This window comes from Lepus europaeus, chromosome 6 (assembly GCF_033115175.1).
Source record: "Lepus europaeus isolate LE1 chromosome 6, mLepTim1.pri, whole genome shotgun sequence".
NCBI classification, from domain to species: domain Eukaryota; kingdom Metazoa; phylum Chordata; class Mammalia; order Lagomorpha; family Leporidae; genus Lepus; species Lepus europaeus.
Window position 1 is genome coordinate 779,909 of NC_084832.1, and position 15,439 is coordinate 795,347.

The window sequence follows — 15,439 nt, forward strand, 5'->3', positions numbered from 1 at the left end:
CGTAACAGGGTCAAGTGCCGCTTGCAATACCCTCATCCTGTCCTGGAATGCCACTTCAAATCCTGGCTGCTCTGCTTCCGATCCAGCTCCCTAACGTGCTGGGGAGGCAGTGGAGGATGGCCCAGGCACTTGGACCTCTGTCACCCACGTGGGAGTCTCGGGAGCTCCTGGTTCCTTGTTTTGGCTTGGCCCAGTCCTGGCTACAGCAGCCATGTGGGGAGTGAACCAGCAGAGAGGCAGGAGTGCCTGGTCTGAGTCCTTGCTTTGCTCTGATTCCGGCTTCCTGCGACTGCGCACCCTGGGTCCTGGCCACCAATGAGAGACCTGGGCTGAGCTCCTGGCTCCTGGCTCCGGTCTGACCCAGCCTGGCCACCAATGTCAGAGACCTGGGCTGGGCTCCTGGCTCCTGGCTCCGGTCTGACCCAGACTGGCCACCAATGAGAGACCTGGGCTGGGCTCCTGGCTCTGGTCTGACCCAGCCTGGCCACCAATGAGAGACCTGGGCTGAGCTCCTGGCTCCTGGCTCCTGGCTCCGGTCTGACCCAGCCTGGCCACCAATGTCAGAGACCTGGGCTGGGCTCCTGGCTCCTGGCTCCGGTCTGACCCAGACTGGCCACCAATGAGAGACCTGGGCTGGGCTCCTGGCTCTGGTCTGACCCAGCCTGGCCACCAATGAGAGACCTGGGCTGAGCTCCTGGCTCCTGGCTCCGGTCTGACCCAGCCTGGCCACTGCAAACAACTGGGGAGTAAACCAGCAGATGGGCGCTTTTCCTCTCTCTGCCTTCCAAATGAAAGTAAATTAAAGAAAAATGTAAAACCACAAAATACACACATGGGTCATCGATTCCCTGAGCCCAGGCTATGGCAGGACCGCTCCTGGGCAGCAAGTGCCCACGGCTGCCTGCATCTGCATCCCAGCCTGCACTGGTGAGCACGCTCCACGCTCTGCGCAGACAACCGAGGGCCAAGGAGGCCGTGTTGGGGGCTCCAGCAGACCCAGGCATGTGTGGGGACAGCTACCAGCAGGCGAGACAGAGGCCGAGTTTAACTGTGGACGAGCTTGGGATGACAGAAATTAACTTCCCCACACTTGAAGGTCTGGGCTCTGTGGTTTTACGTATACGACCCCGTACAACAATACCACACACACATGTTCGTGTAATTTATAGGACAACACAGAGGAGCGCATTACAGCAGCTCTGTGAGGCAGGAATGTAACAACGCCTGTGCTTAGCGCGGTTGATTTGAAGAATCAGAGCCTCTCCCACACGTGTTCTGCGACACGCGTCCCTCCCTTGCAGTACAGGGTAAGCACTGCACGGAAAACTCCCACTCATCCCGTGGGACGTCGCAGGCAGAGGAGTGCTGGAATGAGCTTTATGACAAACCGTAAAGCTCACCAGGGTACCGTCCTCCCTCAGCAGCACCTCGGCCAGGCTGGGACCTTGGCCCGGCTGGCACCTCGGGCAGCGGCTGGGACCTCGGCCGGGCTGGGAGCTCGGGCAGCGGCTGGGAGCCGGCCCCCTGGGTGGGCTGCACATGCTATGCTCTTCTCTGCTAGGAAGCCGGCTTTCTGCTGATGGGGATCTTGGGTTTTCTGGGTGGAATACTTACCCCTTACCATTCACTTTACCGAGTAAATGAAATGAACAAAAACTCACTTCCTTAAACTCTGCTTTGAGAACAGCATGTCCCAAAGTCGTCTGCCACTGAAGTTTCCGGCCGCTGTGCTTCCCGAGGTAGAAGGTCTTAAACACTTCCTGAAGTTTAACCATCTGCAAGGGCACGGACGGCGAGCGTTACACCCAGCACCACCACCCTGGACCGCACCGCGTGCAGCTACTTCTTCCCCTGCCACACTCCCTGACAGCCAGCTCTTCCTCTGGCCTGTACTCCCTGAGAAGACACTTGCTATCCTTGGATGCCGGGGTTTCCCGTCCCCTCTGGGACCTCGTTTGAACTGGAATGTACCAGTCAGAGGGTGGTCATCCGTGAGCTCCGGCCCACAGCTGGCTCGCCGCAGTCAGCCACAGTCACGGTGCACTGAAGACCGTGGCCAGCTGTGCAGAGGCCGCCCCTGGTCTCGACTCACACTTCCTGTATCCTGTGCCCCTGGTGCTGCTCCTGATCTGAGACAGGAAGTGCCGTGTGGTTACTATTTCTTCCTGGGTTAATTTTTCTCTCATTCTTTTTAAATACTCAACAAAGTTTCTCACTTGCCTTAGCTAGACCGGGTTGGACAGTGTCCCCCAGTATTCATGACCACGTAGGACCCCAGAATGTGACCTTACTGGGCAACTGGATCTCTGCAGACAGAGCTCATTTAGATGGGGTTGCACCAAGTAGCGTGGGCCCTCACCCCACGGCTGGTGTCAGTGTAAGAGATGCACACACACAGGGAGGCTGGGAACGGAGGGACGTGTCTGTCAGCCAAGAAACACAGGAGCGCCACAGCCCCCGAGCTACAGACGGGCCTGGTGGGTTCCTCCAAGGCCCTTCGGAAGGAGCTGGCAAGGTGGCTGGATGAACAGGAGCCTACGTGTACGCGAGGAGCCAAAGGAAAATGGGATCTCTGGGACGGGACAGGACGTAAGCCAGCATTTACACGTCGGAGTCTGGCCACGCCCAGCCCCTTCTCTGGGGGCAGCGCAGGGGAAGCCCCTCTGCTCTTCACAAGCAGGCTACTATGAAGTGCTGGGAGACTCACACCCGGGCTGCAGAGGGAGAAACCAGGGCCACACCAACAGCCATAACAACTCGGGGGTCCTCAGCTGCCAGCCCGGTCTGCCCGGTGAGCTCTCTTCATTGCACTACTGTCTCTCACCTGAGAACTCTAAGCAACGGCTCTCTAGTAACAGAACCAGCCCCACCGAGGCCGTGCCTGCCGACTTCCAGCCGCCAGACGCGCGAGGGAACGCACCCCTGGTGTGTGGACACCCTCCCCACCCCCTCACGGCACAGTGGTTCACGCGGCCCTGCAGTGCGGGGCTCTGCCACCGTCAGGAGTTCTGCAGGCGGGAAGTCCCCGATCCAGGTGCTGGTGGCGTCTCTGCCCTGGTTCCACACTGCAAGGGCCCCCCCCTTCTCGCCTGCCATGCTGGGTGTTAACTCAGTGGGACTGGGCCTCCACCTGCAAGGCCGGGAGAGGCTAACAGTGCCACGGCAGAACAGTGCCTGCGCTGTCCCCAAGGGGCAGAGATGGCGGTCACTCTGGCGCTGTTCCCCAGGCCACAGGGACAACCGTCTGTGTGACGACTCAGCTCTTGCTCACACACACAACCCAGCACTCACTTCTGGCGTCAGATGCACCTCCATGGGCGTGTACGTCGGCCAGTAGCCCATGGTGAGGATGTTCACGGTGAGGTCGATGGGGCCTGGGTCACTCTGATTCTGCATGTGCTAAAAACACACCGGATAAAGCCATCCCGTCAGACACCAGCAGAACAATGGTCAGAAACAAGTAAGCGGTGCAGCTCCCGAGGTGGGAGGGTTCACTGTGGTCCCTGGAGCGCGTTCCACGGAAGGCAGCCGCGGTCCGCGCCCGGGCAGTCCTGGGTCACTCAGGTCTAGGGCCCCTCTTCTCTGCCATTCTGGATTTCAGTTCCTTGAATGTGCTGAGCGCTCACCTGCTTGAAGTGCACCATGATGTCCTTGGAGAGCTCCATGTCCTTGAACATGCCTTCCAGCTTGCTGGTGAACGCAGCCCCGCACTCTGCAAGGCCAAGGGTTGGTGAGGGTGGGGGTGGGGGCCGCGCAGCAACCCCGTGCGTGCAGGGGCGCGGCCCGCCCCGTGCTCACCATGCTTCAGCTTGGACAGCATCGATTTCTCGGCGTCCACTGAGGCACTTTTTCCAACCAGGAGTCTTTTTGCCAAATCCTTTTTATAAAACGCTTCAAAGACGTCTTTGCCTGTTTACGACAGATGAGAGGGAGGCACCGTTTAGGACAGGGGAGCTGCACCTCGAGTGCGTCACACCTCAAGTGCGTCACACCTCCAGTGAGTCACACCTCGAGTGAGTCACACTCCAGCTGCACATCTGGATGCAAACCAGCTCCATGGACACACACATTCCCGGGTTAAACTCCCAAATGAAAAGACAGGGCTGGATATGGGTCATTTAAAAAGATGATATACTTATCATTTGATAGACAGAGAAAGCTCCCACCCACTGGTTCATCCCCAGATGCCCACCACGGCTGGGGCTCGATCAGGTCAGACCAAAGCTGAAACCAGGAGCTCGATCCGGGTCTCCAAGGTGGGCAGCGAGAACTCATGCCCTGTGGCCACCACCACCTGCTGCCTGGGGTCCGCACGAGCAGGCGGCCGCAGTAAGGCACCGCAACGCGGGACGCGGCTGTCCAGCGGCCGAGTGCCCGCCCACCCGAACAGCTCCTCACCGTGAATGAACCTGAACATGATCATGATCTTGTCCAGGATGCGCTCGAGCTCCTCATCTGTGGCTTCCTTGTTGCCTGCTCTCAGCTTGGAATCAACGTGCTTGGCTGCAGAGTAAACGTGTAAGAAACCCAGAAAACAGTCATTTGGAGTGTACAGTCCAAGCCGGAAGCACAGAACATCTCTAATTTCTACCAGAAACTTTTCTATGACAAAAAGGCCAATATCTGAATTTCAGAGACAGGAACTTTCAAGTCATGTGAGGTAAACACTTCCCAAAACTAACAAGGCAAGAGCGGGATTTTGGCACAGCAGGTTTAGGCGTCTTTAGGTGCCAGCGACCACCAGCCTGCTTGGGTTTCATTACGCACCGTGGCTGTGGGGACACGCCACTGCTGCGGACGCTGCAAGGCCAGAACGTGCACAAGGCCGCTTTTGGCTAAACCAAGGGGACGCTGCAGAATAGGGGCTCGCCTGCTTTGGGCTTGTTCCTGAGCCCACGCAAGCCACCCTGAGGTGTCTGAGGGGACCCCAGCCCTCACGAGATGGAAGCCACAATGTCCCAAAGCCCCCTGGGAGCAACCACAGAGAAAGCGGCATGAGAGACAGCTGCCTGGTGAATTCTTCTGTTGATCTCATTAGTCTTTGAAGACTTATTATGTTATATTCTGCACAAACACAGTCAAGGAAAACGTACTACTGAGCTCCGTGTTCTACCATATAAGACTCCTGTATCACCGTGTTAATCTTTGCCTCTGCCTGCCTGTAGATTAAAAACTTCTACCGTCTCAGAAGTCCACAAAATCTGAACTATTACTTTGATATTATAACAAGTAGTTATACAAAAGGTAACTTAAAAGTCTCTTAAGGTAACTTTTTAAAAAGATACCCTAAAACATGCTATCATCTGCCATCGCACCTAATGCCATCCTGTGATGAAAGGACACAAAGAGAGTAAGGATATTTTGTGTTAAGTATCATCTACAGACAGACAAGACTGGCCTCGTAACAGATATAAACCCCACCTATTTTCTTCTTTTGCTTAAAATATATTTGAAAGGCAGAGAGACAGAGACTGACACCTTTGACCTGCTGGTTCACCTCCCAGGTGCCTGCAACGCCAGGAGCCCAGAACTCCATCTGGCCTCCCATGTGACCGGCAGGGATCCCAGTCCCTGGGCCGTCATTCATCACTTCCCAGGAAGCTGAAGCAGGAAGTAGTGGACCTGGGACACGAGCCCAGACGCTCTGATATGGGACGCACACACGCACCACGGCGTCTTAACTGCAGAGTCAAATGCCCACCTCACAGTCCAATTTCTAAATGGAAATCACTCAGATCCATCAAGTTGGAGAATTAAGGCTAATTTTTACAAAATCAGCTCCGTTCAAGGAAACACAAACCACCCCCTTCCTCTTCTGTGAAGTGAAGCCTCTTCACTCCATTCCAAGTGTACCCGGCCTTATGGAATCCCTACACATCTCCAGGCGTGCGCATGTCTTAGTAAGACTCCCTACCCCCCCCCCCCCCCCAGCTTTGCCCTGCTCTCCCGCATCAGAGAACCGTCTGGAAGTGTTTGTCTACCGATCAGCTCTGCAGGCTTATTGGGTCTCTTGTTGATGAACGTCTCGAAGGACTCCTTCATCAGGTTGATGAACCGCTCGTTCTTCTGGAAGCACACCTCGATCACATGGTCCACCCTGTCCTTGAAGTCCAGCAGATCCTGCACCATGTCTTTATCCTTCTCAGGATTGATGACAATCGTGGTTCCAAACGTCTGCAAGGGGAAACAGGTGCCCATCACCCACAGGCAGGGCACCAGACAGTGCTTCCTCGGCCAGCACACCGTCAGCACACTTTAACATAATTACTCTTGGTATTAAACACAGAGTAATTTAAAAATTTCACAAATGAAGCCTACATTTTAAAGAAAGGTTTATTTATTTGAAAGGCAGAGTTAGAGAGAGATCTTCCACCTGCTGGTTCACTCCCCAGATGGCCCCAGTGGCTGGAGCTGGGCCAGGCCAAATCCAGGAGCCAGAACTCCACCTGGCTCTCCCACGTGGATGGCAGGGGCCCAAGCACCTGGGCCTCTGTTCCTCTCTCGCCACTGAGCAGCTCAGACCCACGTGCGGCAGCAGCAGCAGGGACCTCTGTGTGCCTCTGCCCCAAGGGCAGCCGTCTGCTGACTACACAGCTGTTCCCCTCCGGGCTGCACACGCGACACAGCCTGCCATTCGTAGACAGCCCTGTCACTCATCTATCCACTCTGCAGTTCTGTCAGACCACAGAACACCAAACACTCCGGCACCAGGACCCCTCTGTGGCCTTAAACGCTCCACTCCCTCCCTCACTGCTGCCATCCCTAAACCCTGGTAAGTCTTGTCACTTCGAAAGCCTTTCCTAGATGGACTCTAGGGTATGCAAGGACGTCTCAGGACGGCTGCTGGTGGGCAATCTCTGGTGATGTTGTCTGTTCTCTCCGGCATCGAAACCAGAGGCCTCGCTGGCACTCATCATCGGGCAGCCTGGAACCCTCCTGTGGGGCCAACAGGACAGAGAACGTCCAAGCTGCGAGGGGTGCGGCCTGCTCCCTGGGGAATGGCACCTCTGAGCAGGACACATGAACACGAGAAGCCCCTGCATGGAGGCCGCACTGTGCACGCCAGCTGACATACAGATGTGTGGGGCGGGGATCCTCGGTCCATGCGGACACTCAGAACCTCACTCACAGCCACACAGCACTACCCACCTCAAAGTCACCCTGCTTGTACTTCGAGGACAGACCAAACGACTTCGCGGGACTGACAGGCCCACCCTGGGGTTAAGCAGGAAGTCCTAACTTCACCTAGATTCAAAGACTGCTGAGAAATAAAGAACACGGGCACAACGAGCAGAGGCAGGGAGGGAGCCTCTGTGGAAAAGGCACGAGGACACGGCCGGGCAAGACCCCAGGCAGAGCGCCGGGAGCAAACAGCTGCCCGTCAGGGCCCGGTTCTCCAGGTGGGCGTTCACAGAGATCCTCTTCCAAGTGCTAATGTATTTTAAACACAAACATTCCCACAGGTGATCTGGACAGACAGAAAACTGCTGTCTACCCTACGAAGAATCTCTAAAAAGTTCCTGGAAAATGCATATTATGATCGAACTATGCTTGGATTGCAACATTTTTTCTTGCACCAAAATAAACTTAATTTCATTTTCCATGAACTTTTTGAAGCATCTATGCATCCTGTGGCATGAGAACTGCAGACAGCAGGAAGTGCAGAGCGGCCAGGGAGTGGACTGCACCCTAGTGCATAGAACCGCAGACGGCAGGAAGTGCAGCGCGGCCAGGGTGTGGACTGGGCCCCAGTGCACAGAACTGCAGACGGCAGGAGGCAGGAGTGCAGAGCGGCCAGGGTGTGGACTGGGCCCCAGTGCACAGAACTGCAGACGGCAGGAAGTGCAGAGCAGCCAGGGCGGGGCAGGGCCCCAGAGCACAGAACTGCAGACGGCAGGAGGCAGGAGTGCAGAGCGGCCAGGGCGTGGGGCAGGGCCCCAGAGCACAGAACTGCAGACGGCAGGAGGCAGGAGTGCAGAGCGGCCAGGGCGTGGGGCAGGGCCCCAGAGCACAGAACTGCAGACGGCAGGAGGCAGGAGTGCAGAGCGGCCAGGGCGTGGGGCAGGGCCCCAGAGCACAGAACTGCAGACGGCAGGAGGCAGGAGTGCAGAGTGGCCAGGGTGTGGGGCAGGGCCCCAGAGCACAGAACTGCAGACGGCAGGAGGCAGGAGTGCAGAGTGGCCAGGGGCCAGGGCGGGGCAGGGCCCCAGCACACAGCCCTGCGCACCTTGATGTACTCGCTCCAGTGCTGCAGCAGTGCCTGCTGGCCGCCCTTCACGCGGCTGAACAGCTGGTACATCTGCGTGAGGTCCGGCACTCTGTTCTCATCCAGCAGGTGGTCGAGACCTAGAGAGAGCAGCCACAGGAGCACATCAGGGCAGTGACTCCGCGGAGGGCCACAGCACACGCCCCCACACAGGCAACGCACGACTGGAGATGTATTTCTAGAGGCCAGACAGTCTGGTTAAACCTCTGAGCTCCACCTCACTGCTCGGGAGCGTGCTGGGAGACGCACGCCAGAACGTCCACACCAGCTGTTCACCCTGGCAGTTTCGTGGTTCCAAGTTATTTCTGATTTAGTCCGTCAGTCGGAAAACGTCATGGTTAAAGATAAACCAACCCACTTGATTTTCCAGCCGATTCGCACATCAAATAATAAAGCCACTTATTTTTAAAGATTTATTTCAAAATCAGAGTGATGGAGAGAGACACAGAGCTCTCCCATCTGCTAGTTCACTCTCCCAAGTGACTGGGACAGGCAGGGCTGGGCCAGGCTGAAACCAGGAGACAGTAACTCCACCTGGGTCTCCCATGTGGGTGCAGGGGTCCACAGATTTGAACCTTGGCTGCACATTAGCAGGGAGCTGGATTAGAAGTGGAGCTCTGATATGAGGGGCCAGCATCACAAGTGGTAGCTTAACCCACTGTGCCATTAACGCTGGCCTCCAAACATTTATGATCAGACATTTTGAAATATTTATTCGAAGCATCTATTTGAGGTTTATTCTTGTAGATATCTGGATATTTTCCAGGGTGGGTATCTGGTCTGGTGGCTAAGATGTCCACATCCTGTGTGGCAGCCTCGGTTGGGCCCAGCTCCACTCCCAATACCAGACTCGCGGTGATGTTCGCCCTGGGAGTCCGTGCTGACGGCTCCGGCATTTGGGTCCCTGCCACCCATGCACATGGTGCTCTAGGCTCCCGACTTTGGCTTGGCCCTTCCTGGCCATTTTGAGGAAACTGGGGAGTGAATTAGCAGATGGGACGTCTTGAATAAACGGAAAAAATAAAAACAATAAACACTTCCTAAAGCTACACCACAACCAGGAAAGTTTTCGTGGAAGACTTTTCTTGCCTTTCCAGTGGAGAGGCAGTCACTGGGCCAGGGCAGAGGCCGTGCGCCAGCCACACTGCCTCCCAGTCCCAGCTCGGCGGTGGGGTGGGGTGGGCCATACGTCTGAGGCTCACCCCGGCCACCGCTCCAGCTGTCTGTGATTCTCTAAGCTACACTCGGATCATTTGTACATACATGATTTTCTTGAAACAATTCTGCTTATCCAAGTATGCACTAAATGACTTAAGCGAATTTCTCCTGTTGACTTGAAGTCTTTTTCTTTTTTTCTGTAGTGGCTTCTTTTTCATGACACCTGGTGCCAACTCTGAGCACCGGTCTTGCGGGATGGACAGTGAACTGAAGACCTCATTGACACGCAGTTTCAGTGCGGTGGGAGCAGAGAAGCATCCAGACTGGGACCAGGCGCCCGACCAGAGGCTGCGGGCACCAGCCTGACCACAGCACCACCAGGCTGCTCCGTCCTGAACTTCCGTCTCCTTCCCTTCTTTCATTCCACGGAGACTCGGAGCTCTCAGGGTTGTTCTCAAGTTCAAAGATAACTACATGGGGTGGAGTATGGCTGTCTGTAACAGGAGCAAAGTTCACGCTCCTTCCCGCAGTCTCCCGCTGGAGACAACAGCATTATCTGGCAGGGCGGAACCCAAACTACAGCATGTGGGTGGTCCTGGGCTGCTCCTCGAGAGATCCAGGGGCTCCAAATGCACTGAACTGGCTCTCAGAGGCGGCAGCCAGCGCCCGACCCCTAGCACTGCAACTGCTCTCAGCAAGCCTTTTAGATAGCAAGGGAACCGATGTCAAAACCCCGGCACTTATCAACACAACGCGCGCCCTCCTGCAGTGGCCAGGGGCGGACAGTGTCCTCTGCTTGCGCAGGTCACGCTGACGGGGCTTCCCCTGGCACCGAGGTGCACGCGTGGCCCACTCAAGAGACCCCATGAAGATCCATACGCCAGTGGGCTCCTAACCACAGGCCAGGGTGCGCACGGTGAGAGCGAGGAGGACAATGAGTGAACAGGCACAGGAGCCCACCCAGCGCGCGTGCACCCACGTCCCCACTGCGAAGCCCCCAGACGGAGAGGGAATGTTCTCCCAGTCGCCTTGCAGGCTGTCTCTCCTACCTGCTGACGTCTCCCCCAGTGGCCGACGCGCTCCTCTGGGGCATCGCCCTCCCCTTCCTGCCGAGCTAAGAGTTACCACGCAGGCGGACCGACAGGAAGGGGGAGAACCTACCTTTTTGCAGAATTGCTGTCAGGTGCTCTCCTAGCAGCTGTTTCTCCACACAAGCAATCAGTGGTTTCCTACACAAGGAGAAGCAGAGCGTTAGAAATACGGTTTAAGGGAGAGACCTGGGCTAGCTGCAGCGGTCCCGAGCTGAACGTGCACCAAAGATAGGGTCACAGCCAATCAGAACCCAAAGGCGTGAGAGCAAGCGCTGTCCTCACACAGGCATGGTGGACGGACTCGGAGCCCTTGCTCAAGGCAACTTAAGGAACTCGCGAGCAGGTCACACAGGTGGGACCGGGGCCAAAGACTCGGCAGCCAGGCCAGCACACCTGGGACAAGGTAGTCCAGCCTGCTACTGGCCGGCAGCCTGCAGCCAGGCTCTGTGTCGGGTTTCCAATTCACGTCAGTCCTGCATCACGCGACGTAAATCCCAGCGTGGAGTCCAGAGCCCTCCAGAGCCTGCTGAGCGGCTCGTCCAGGGGCCGTCAGGGACGACTACAACCCCCACAGCACTGCCCAGCTCGAGGGCTCCGGTGACGCACGCCTCTCTCCCTGTCCCCCTCTCCCCCACGCCCCCATGCTGCCCAGGCTCTCAGCCTTCCCAAGGCTTCCAGTGCCGCCGCCCCTCACCTCCCGGACACAGGCGCACGACTCACACTCCTCAGGTTCCAAGCAGCTTTGGTGGAGCCCGAGACCCAGCCCGACACGAGATTTCCACCCTCGTGGGACGCCCCTGCCCATGCTCGTGCTCCCTCCAGGCGTCACCTGGCAGGGCCTCGGGACCACAGAAGTTCCCGTCACAGTCTGGACACGCAGCAACCGTGGCTGCCGGGTTCACAGGCCCCGACGCTGCCCTTCCTGGGCTTCTCTCCCCACCCACAGCCCAGTGCTGCTGTTCGCTGCTGTTCGCTGTTTTCAGAACAGGGCACCTGCTTTACTCCAAGCAGCACTGATTTTCGCTGTCTTCCCAAGGTTCCTTTCAGAGATTTTTTTTTTTTTGATGATTTATTTATTTGAAAGACAGTCACAGAGGGAAGTGACAGAGGGAGAGATTTCCATCCACTGGTTCACTCCCTAAATGGCTGCCATCACCAGGGCTGTGGCCAGGCCAAAGCCAGGAGCTTCTTCCAGATCTCCCACATGGGTGCAGGGGCCCAAGCATTTTGACCATCTTCTACTGCTTTTCCAGGCCATTAGCAGGGAGCTGGATCAGAAGTGGAGCAGCCAGGGACCGGCACTGTGGCATGGTGGGTAATGCTGTCACCTGTGGTGCCGGCATCCCATATGGGTGCCAGTTTGAGTTCTAGCTGATCACTTCCGATCCAGCTCCCTGCTATGGCTTGGGAAAGCAGTGGAAGATGGCCCGAGTCCTTGGGCCCCTGCACCTGCGTGGGAGACTGGGAAGAAGCTCCTGGCTCCTGATTCGGATCAGCCCAGCAGCCATTTGGGGAGTGAACCAGAGGATGGAAGACCTCTCTCTCTCTGCTTCTAAATAAATAAATAAATCCTAAAAAAAAGGGGGGAGGATGGGGCTAACGCTGTGGCATAGCAGATAGGGCTGCTGCCTGCAGTGCCGGTGTCCCATATGGGCGCCGGTTTGAGTCCTGGCTGCTCCACTTCGGATCCAGCTCTCTGCTATGGCCTGGGAAGGCAGTAGAAGATGGCCCAAGGGGCCAGCGCCGTGGCTCACTTGGCTAATCCTCCGCCTGCGGCGCCAACATCCCATATGGGTGCCGGTTCTAGTCCCAGTTGCTCCTCTTCCAGTCCAGCTCTCTGCTGTGGCCCGGGAGGCAGTGGAGGATGGCCTAAGTGCTTGACCTCCTGCACCCGCATGGGAGACCAGGAAGAAGCACCTGGCTCCTGGCTTTGGATCAGTGCAGCTCTGGCCGTGGTGGCCATTTGGGGGGTGAACCACCGGCAGGAAGACCTTTCTCTCTGTCTATAACTCTGTCAAAAAAAAAAAAAAAAGATGGCCCAAGTACTTGGGCCCCTGTGCCCGTGTGGGAGACCCGGAGGAAGCTCCTGACTCCTGGCCGGCCACTGCAGCCAATTGGGGCGTGAACTAGCGGATGGAAGACCCCCCCACCCCCGCCTCTTCTCTCTCTGAAACTCTAATTTTCATATAAATAAATAAATAAATCTTAAAAAAAAAAAAAAAAAAAAAGAAGTGGAGCAGTCAGGACTGGAGCCAGCGCCAATGTGGGATGCTGGCGCCACAGGCCACAGTGGGGGACCCACTCCCGAGCTCTGAGGGAGGCGTCAGCGCTCCTCCCCACTTGGCTCTCATGGCAGCCCTCCACTCTGCACAGCAGAGGCGTGTGACCTGCCCAGGGCCACAGCTCCAGCGGAGCCCAGTGTGTGGCTCCCTCTGCCGCCATGAGCCTGGATCTGCTGTCCCCTCTGCTCTCTCTCTCCTGGCTGCTTCCTCTTGAAGTTAAATGCACCAGAGGGGAGCAGGACACAGTCGTGGGGGCCCCGTCCTGGCTCAGCCCCACTCTGCTCAGCACATGTGAACGCCAAGGGCGTCTTCCCTCCCGCCTTGTACCATTTCCGGTTCCTCAGACTCCCTCTTCTCTGTCTCCTGCGTGTGCGTCTCACCTCTCCTCGCGTGAGGCACACTCACAAAATGTCTCTCCCTTTCTTCGCCTGGATTGAGCTCTTGGCTTCAGGGCACCAGCCAAGTGGGCGCTGGGGAGTGGACCAGAGGACGGGAGCTCCCGTTCCACCTTGTTCTCTCCCTGTCTGCCTCTCAATCTCACTATCCCACCCCCTAGGAAAACCCTAAGCTCTTTTAAAAAACGCCTACTGGCCAGTGCGACTCCACGCACACACACACAATCCTGCAGGTGCGGAGCCCCTCGGCCAAGTGCTGAGTCATGACAAACGCTCCCAGCAAGAACAAAGGCGCCCGGGGACGGCACCGAGCGAAGGGACAAAGGTGTTCTTATCTCAGCGAGGCGGCAGAGGAGCTGCAGTACTCACTGGGTGCTGTGGTCTAAGTACGTGATCACACGATCTCCTTCCTCTTCCAGACGTTTACTTACATGGTTAAGATATTCTGGAACCTTCCAAAGAAAACATTTAAGCACATCAGTAACAAAAAGGTTCTTGGTGTTACCCAAGAAATGGAAATTTTGTTTCCCTTATAAAATTAAAAGCAGAGTATACAGTCAGCCCCAGCTAAGGGGGGGCTGTGAGCAGCACATGAAGCAGCTTCCCGAAGGCCCAGCTCTGGAGTCAGGGCCCAGGCCACACGCCTGGTGCATGCCTGCTCACCACGCGGGCCCATGCACAGCTGGGTGCCGAGAGCAGGGCGGCAGGCTGAGCACCCCCCCCCCCCCCCCCGCATGCCTCACATGCCCCCGAGGCTCTGTCCGCCCTGTGCAGCCAGGCCGAGTGAGGCAGGTCAGGTCAGAGTGCACAGACGCCTTCCGGATGAGGCGGAAACCGGGGACGAGGCGCATTTTTATGATGACGTGGTTTTCATTTTTTTCAATGCTTCACACAGATGACAGATTCTGACACATTTTACTTTGCAGATTAAGGATTTGTTTCCTTATCTTCTTGCTTAAACCTGAGTTCCTTTACAAATTTCAGACCCTCCCTTACTGGCTTTTGATTTTTAAGGGGGAAGACAATAGAACAGCTTCTAAGTGAAGGAAAAGAAATTAAATTCTTACCCTAACAAGAAGAGAGCTAACTACTGGGATTTGGTGAGATTTGAGATTTCCAGAATGTGTGCACGTGTGCGGCTACCCCGGGTCTCCTCCCACGGAAGGGGAGCACAGCGATTCGCGCTCATCTCACCTCTCTCTCTTGCATCAATCTTTGGCCTTCTGCAGCATACAAACAATTCGTCTCTTCCAAAAATCTCAGTTCAAATGAATCCTTATACACCTAAGAAACCAGAGTCATTGCAGTCAGCAAACTTGAAAGCTGGTTTTCCCAGCAGCCCGTGACCTGCGGGCCCGGGGTCGGGTCCGGCAGGGCTCTGTGCATGCTACAAATACACCCTCTGATTTTCACACGTGCCACCAACAGCTTTTCCAGGTCTCTGATTTCTTATCTCCACACTTCCCGTGAGAAAGCTAGCATTTTTATAGGCATACTTATCAACCTTTTCTCCTGTGGCTCCTGTTAGCCGAGTCATCCCCCTTGCAGGGACTGAACACGTCCCATGTTCCCGACAGCAGGGTCTAGGGTTTCGTTCCCTGTGCCTGAACCTCTGCTGGCTCCCCTGTTCCGGTGAGGGCAGCCAGGAGGCACCCAGCTCCTGGGGACAGAGCCTGCCTGGCGGGCGCGGCGCTCACCTGCAGGTCGGACAGCATGCTCAGCAGGCTCCGGAGCAGGCTCCTGTCCACGGCCTCCCCGCTTCGCTCTCGTTCAATTAAGAGCAGAATCCCATCGATGGTCTTACTTTGAACCATCTTGTCACTAATAATGTGGTTTCGGAACAGTTCTAATCCCATGTCCCTGAACAAAGAGGAAAAATAAGACTTCATTTCTGGATGCTGTAGGAACAGGTCCCCACAAACACGTGTGCTTGCTCCCTGCAGCCAGGTGTCAGAAGCCCTCTGGGGGCTGGTGCTGAGGCCTGGCGGGTAAAGCTGCCGCCTGCAACACCAGCATCCCATGTGGGCACTGGTTCCGAGATCCAGATGTCCCACTTCCGATCCAGCTCCCTGCTGATGTGCCTGGGAAAGTAACGGAGGATGGGCTCAGTGCTTGGGCCCCGGCCACCCATGTGGGAGACACAGAAGCGGCTCCAGGCTCCGGGCTCCAGCGTGGCCCAGCCCCAGTGGTGTGGCCATTTGGGAAGTGTACCACAGTGGGAAGATCTCTCTCGCTCTGTCTCTTCAC

At 56.5% G+C, this 15,439-nt stretch overlaps 1 protein-coding gene across 1 annotated transcript in view; it reads right to left on the reverse strand.

The window, feature by feature from the left end:
• Nucleotides 1–15,439, reverse strand: part of CUL4A (cullin 4A) — a 43,044-nt gene that overhangs the window by 8,333 nt on the left and 19,272 nt on the right. The window contains exons 6-16 of the mRNA XM_062193912.1: nucleotides 14,890–15,052; nucleotides 14,387–14,476; nucleotides 13,562–13,644; nucleotides 10,586–10,653; nucleotides 8,228–8,346; nucleotides 5,982–6,174; nucleotides 4,399–4,503; nucleotides 3,799–3,909; nucleotides 3,627–3,712; nucleotides 3,292–3,399; nucleotides 1,662–1,775 (exon numbers count right to left, since the gene is read on the reverse strand). Of these exons, the coding sequence (XP_062049896.1) occupies nucleotides 1,662–1,775; nucleotides 3,292–3,399; nucleotides 3,627–3,712; nucleotides 3,799–3,909; nucleotides 4,399–4,503; nucleotides 5,982–6,174; nucleotides 8,228–8,346; nucleotides 10,586–10,653; nucleotides 13,562–13,644; nucleotides 14,387–14,476; nucleotides 14,890–15,052 (1,240 nt within the window). The remainder of the gene's footprint in view (nucleotides 1–1,661; nucleotides 1,776–3,291; nucleotides 3,400–3,626; nucleotides 3,713–3,798; nucleotides 3,910–4,398; nucleotides 4,504–5,981; nucleotides 6,175–8,227; nucleotides 8,347–10,585; nucleotides 10,654–13,561; nucleotides 13,645–14,386; nucleotides 14,477–14,889; nucleotides 15,053–15,439) is intronic.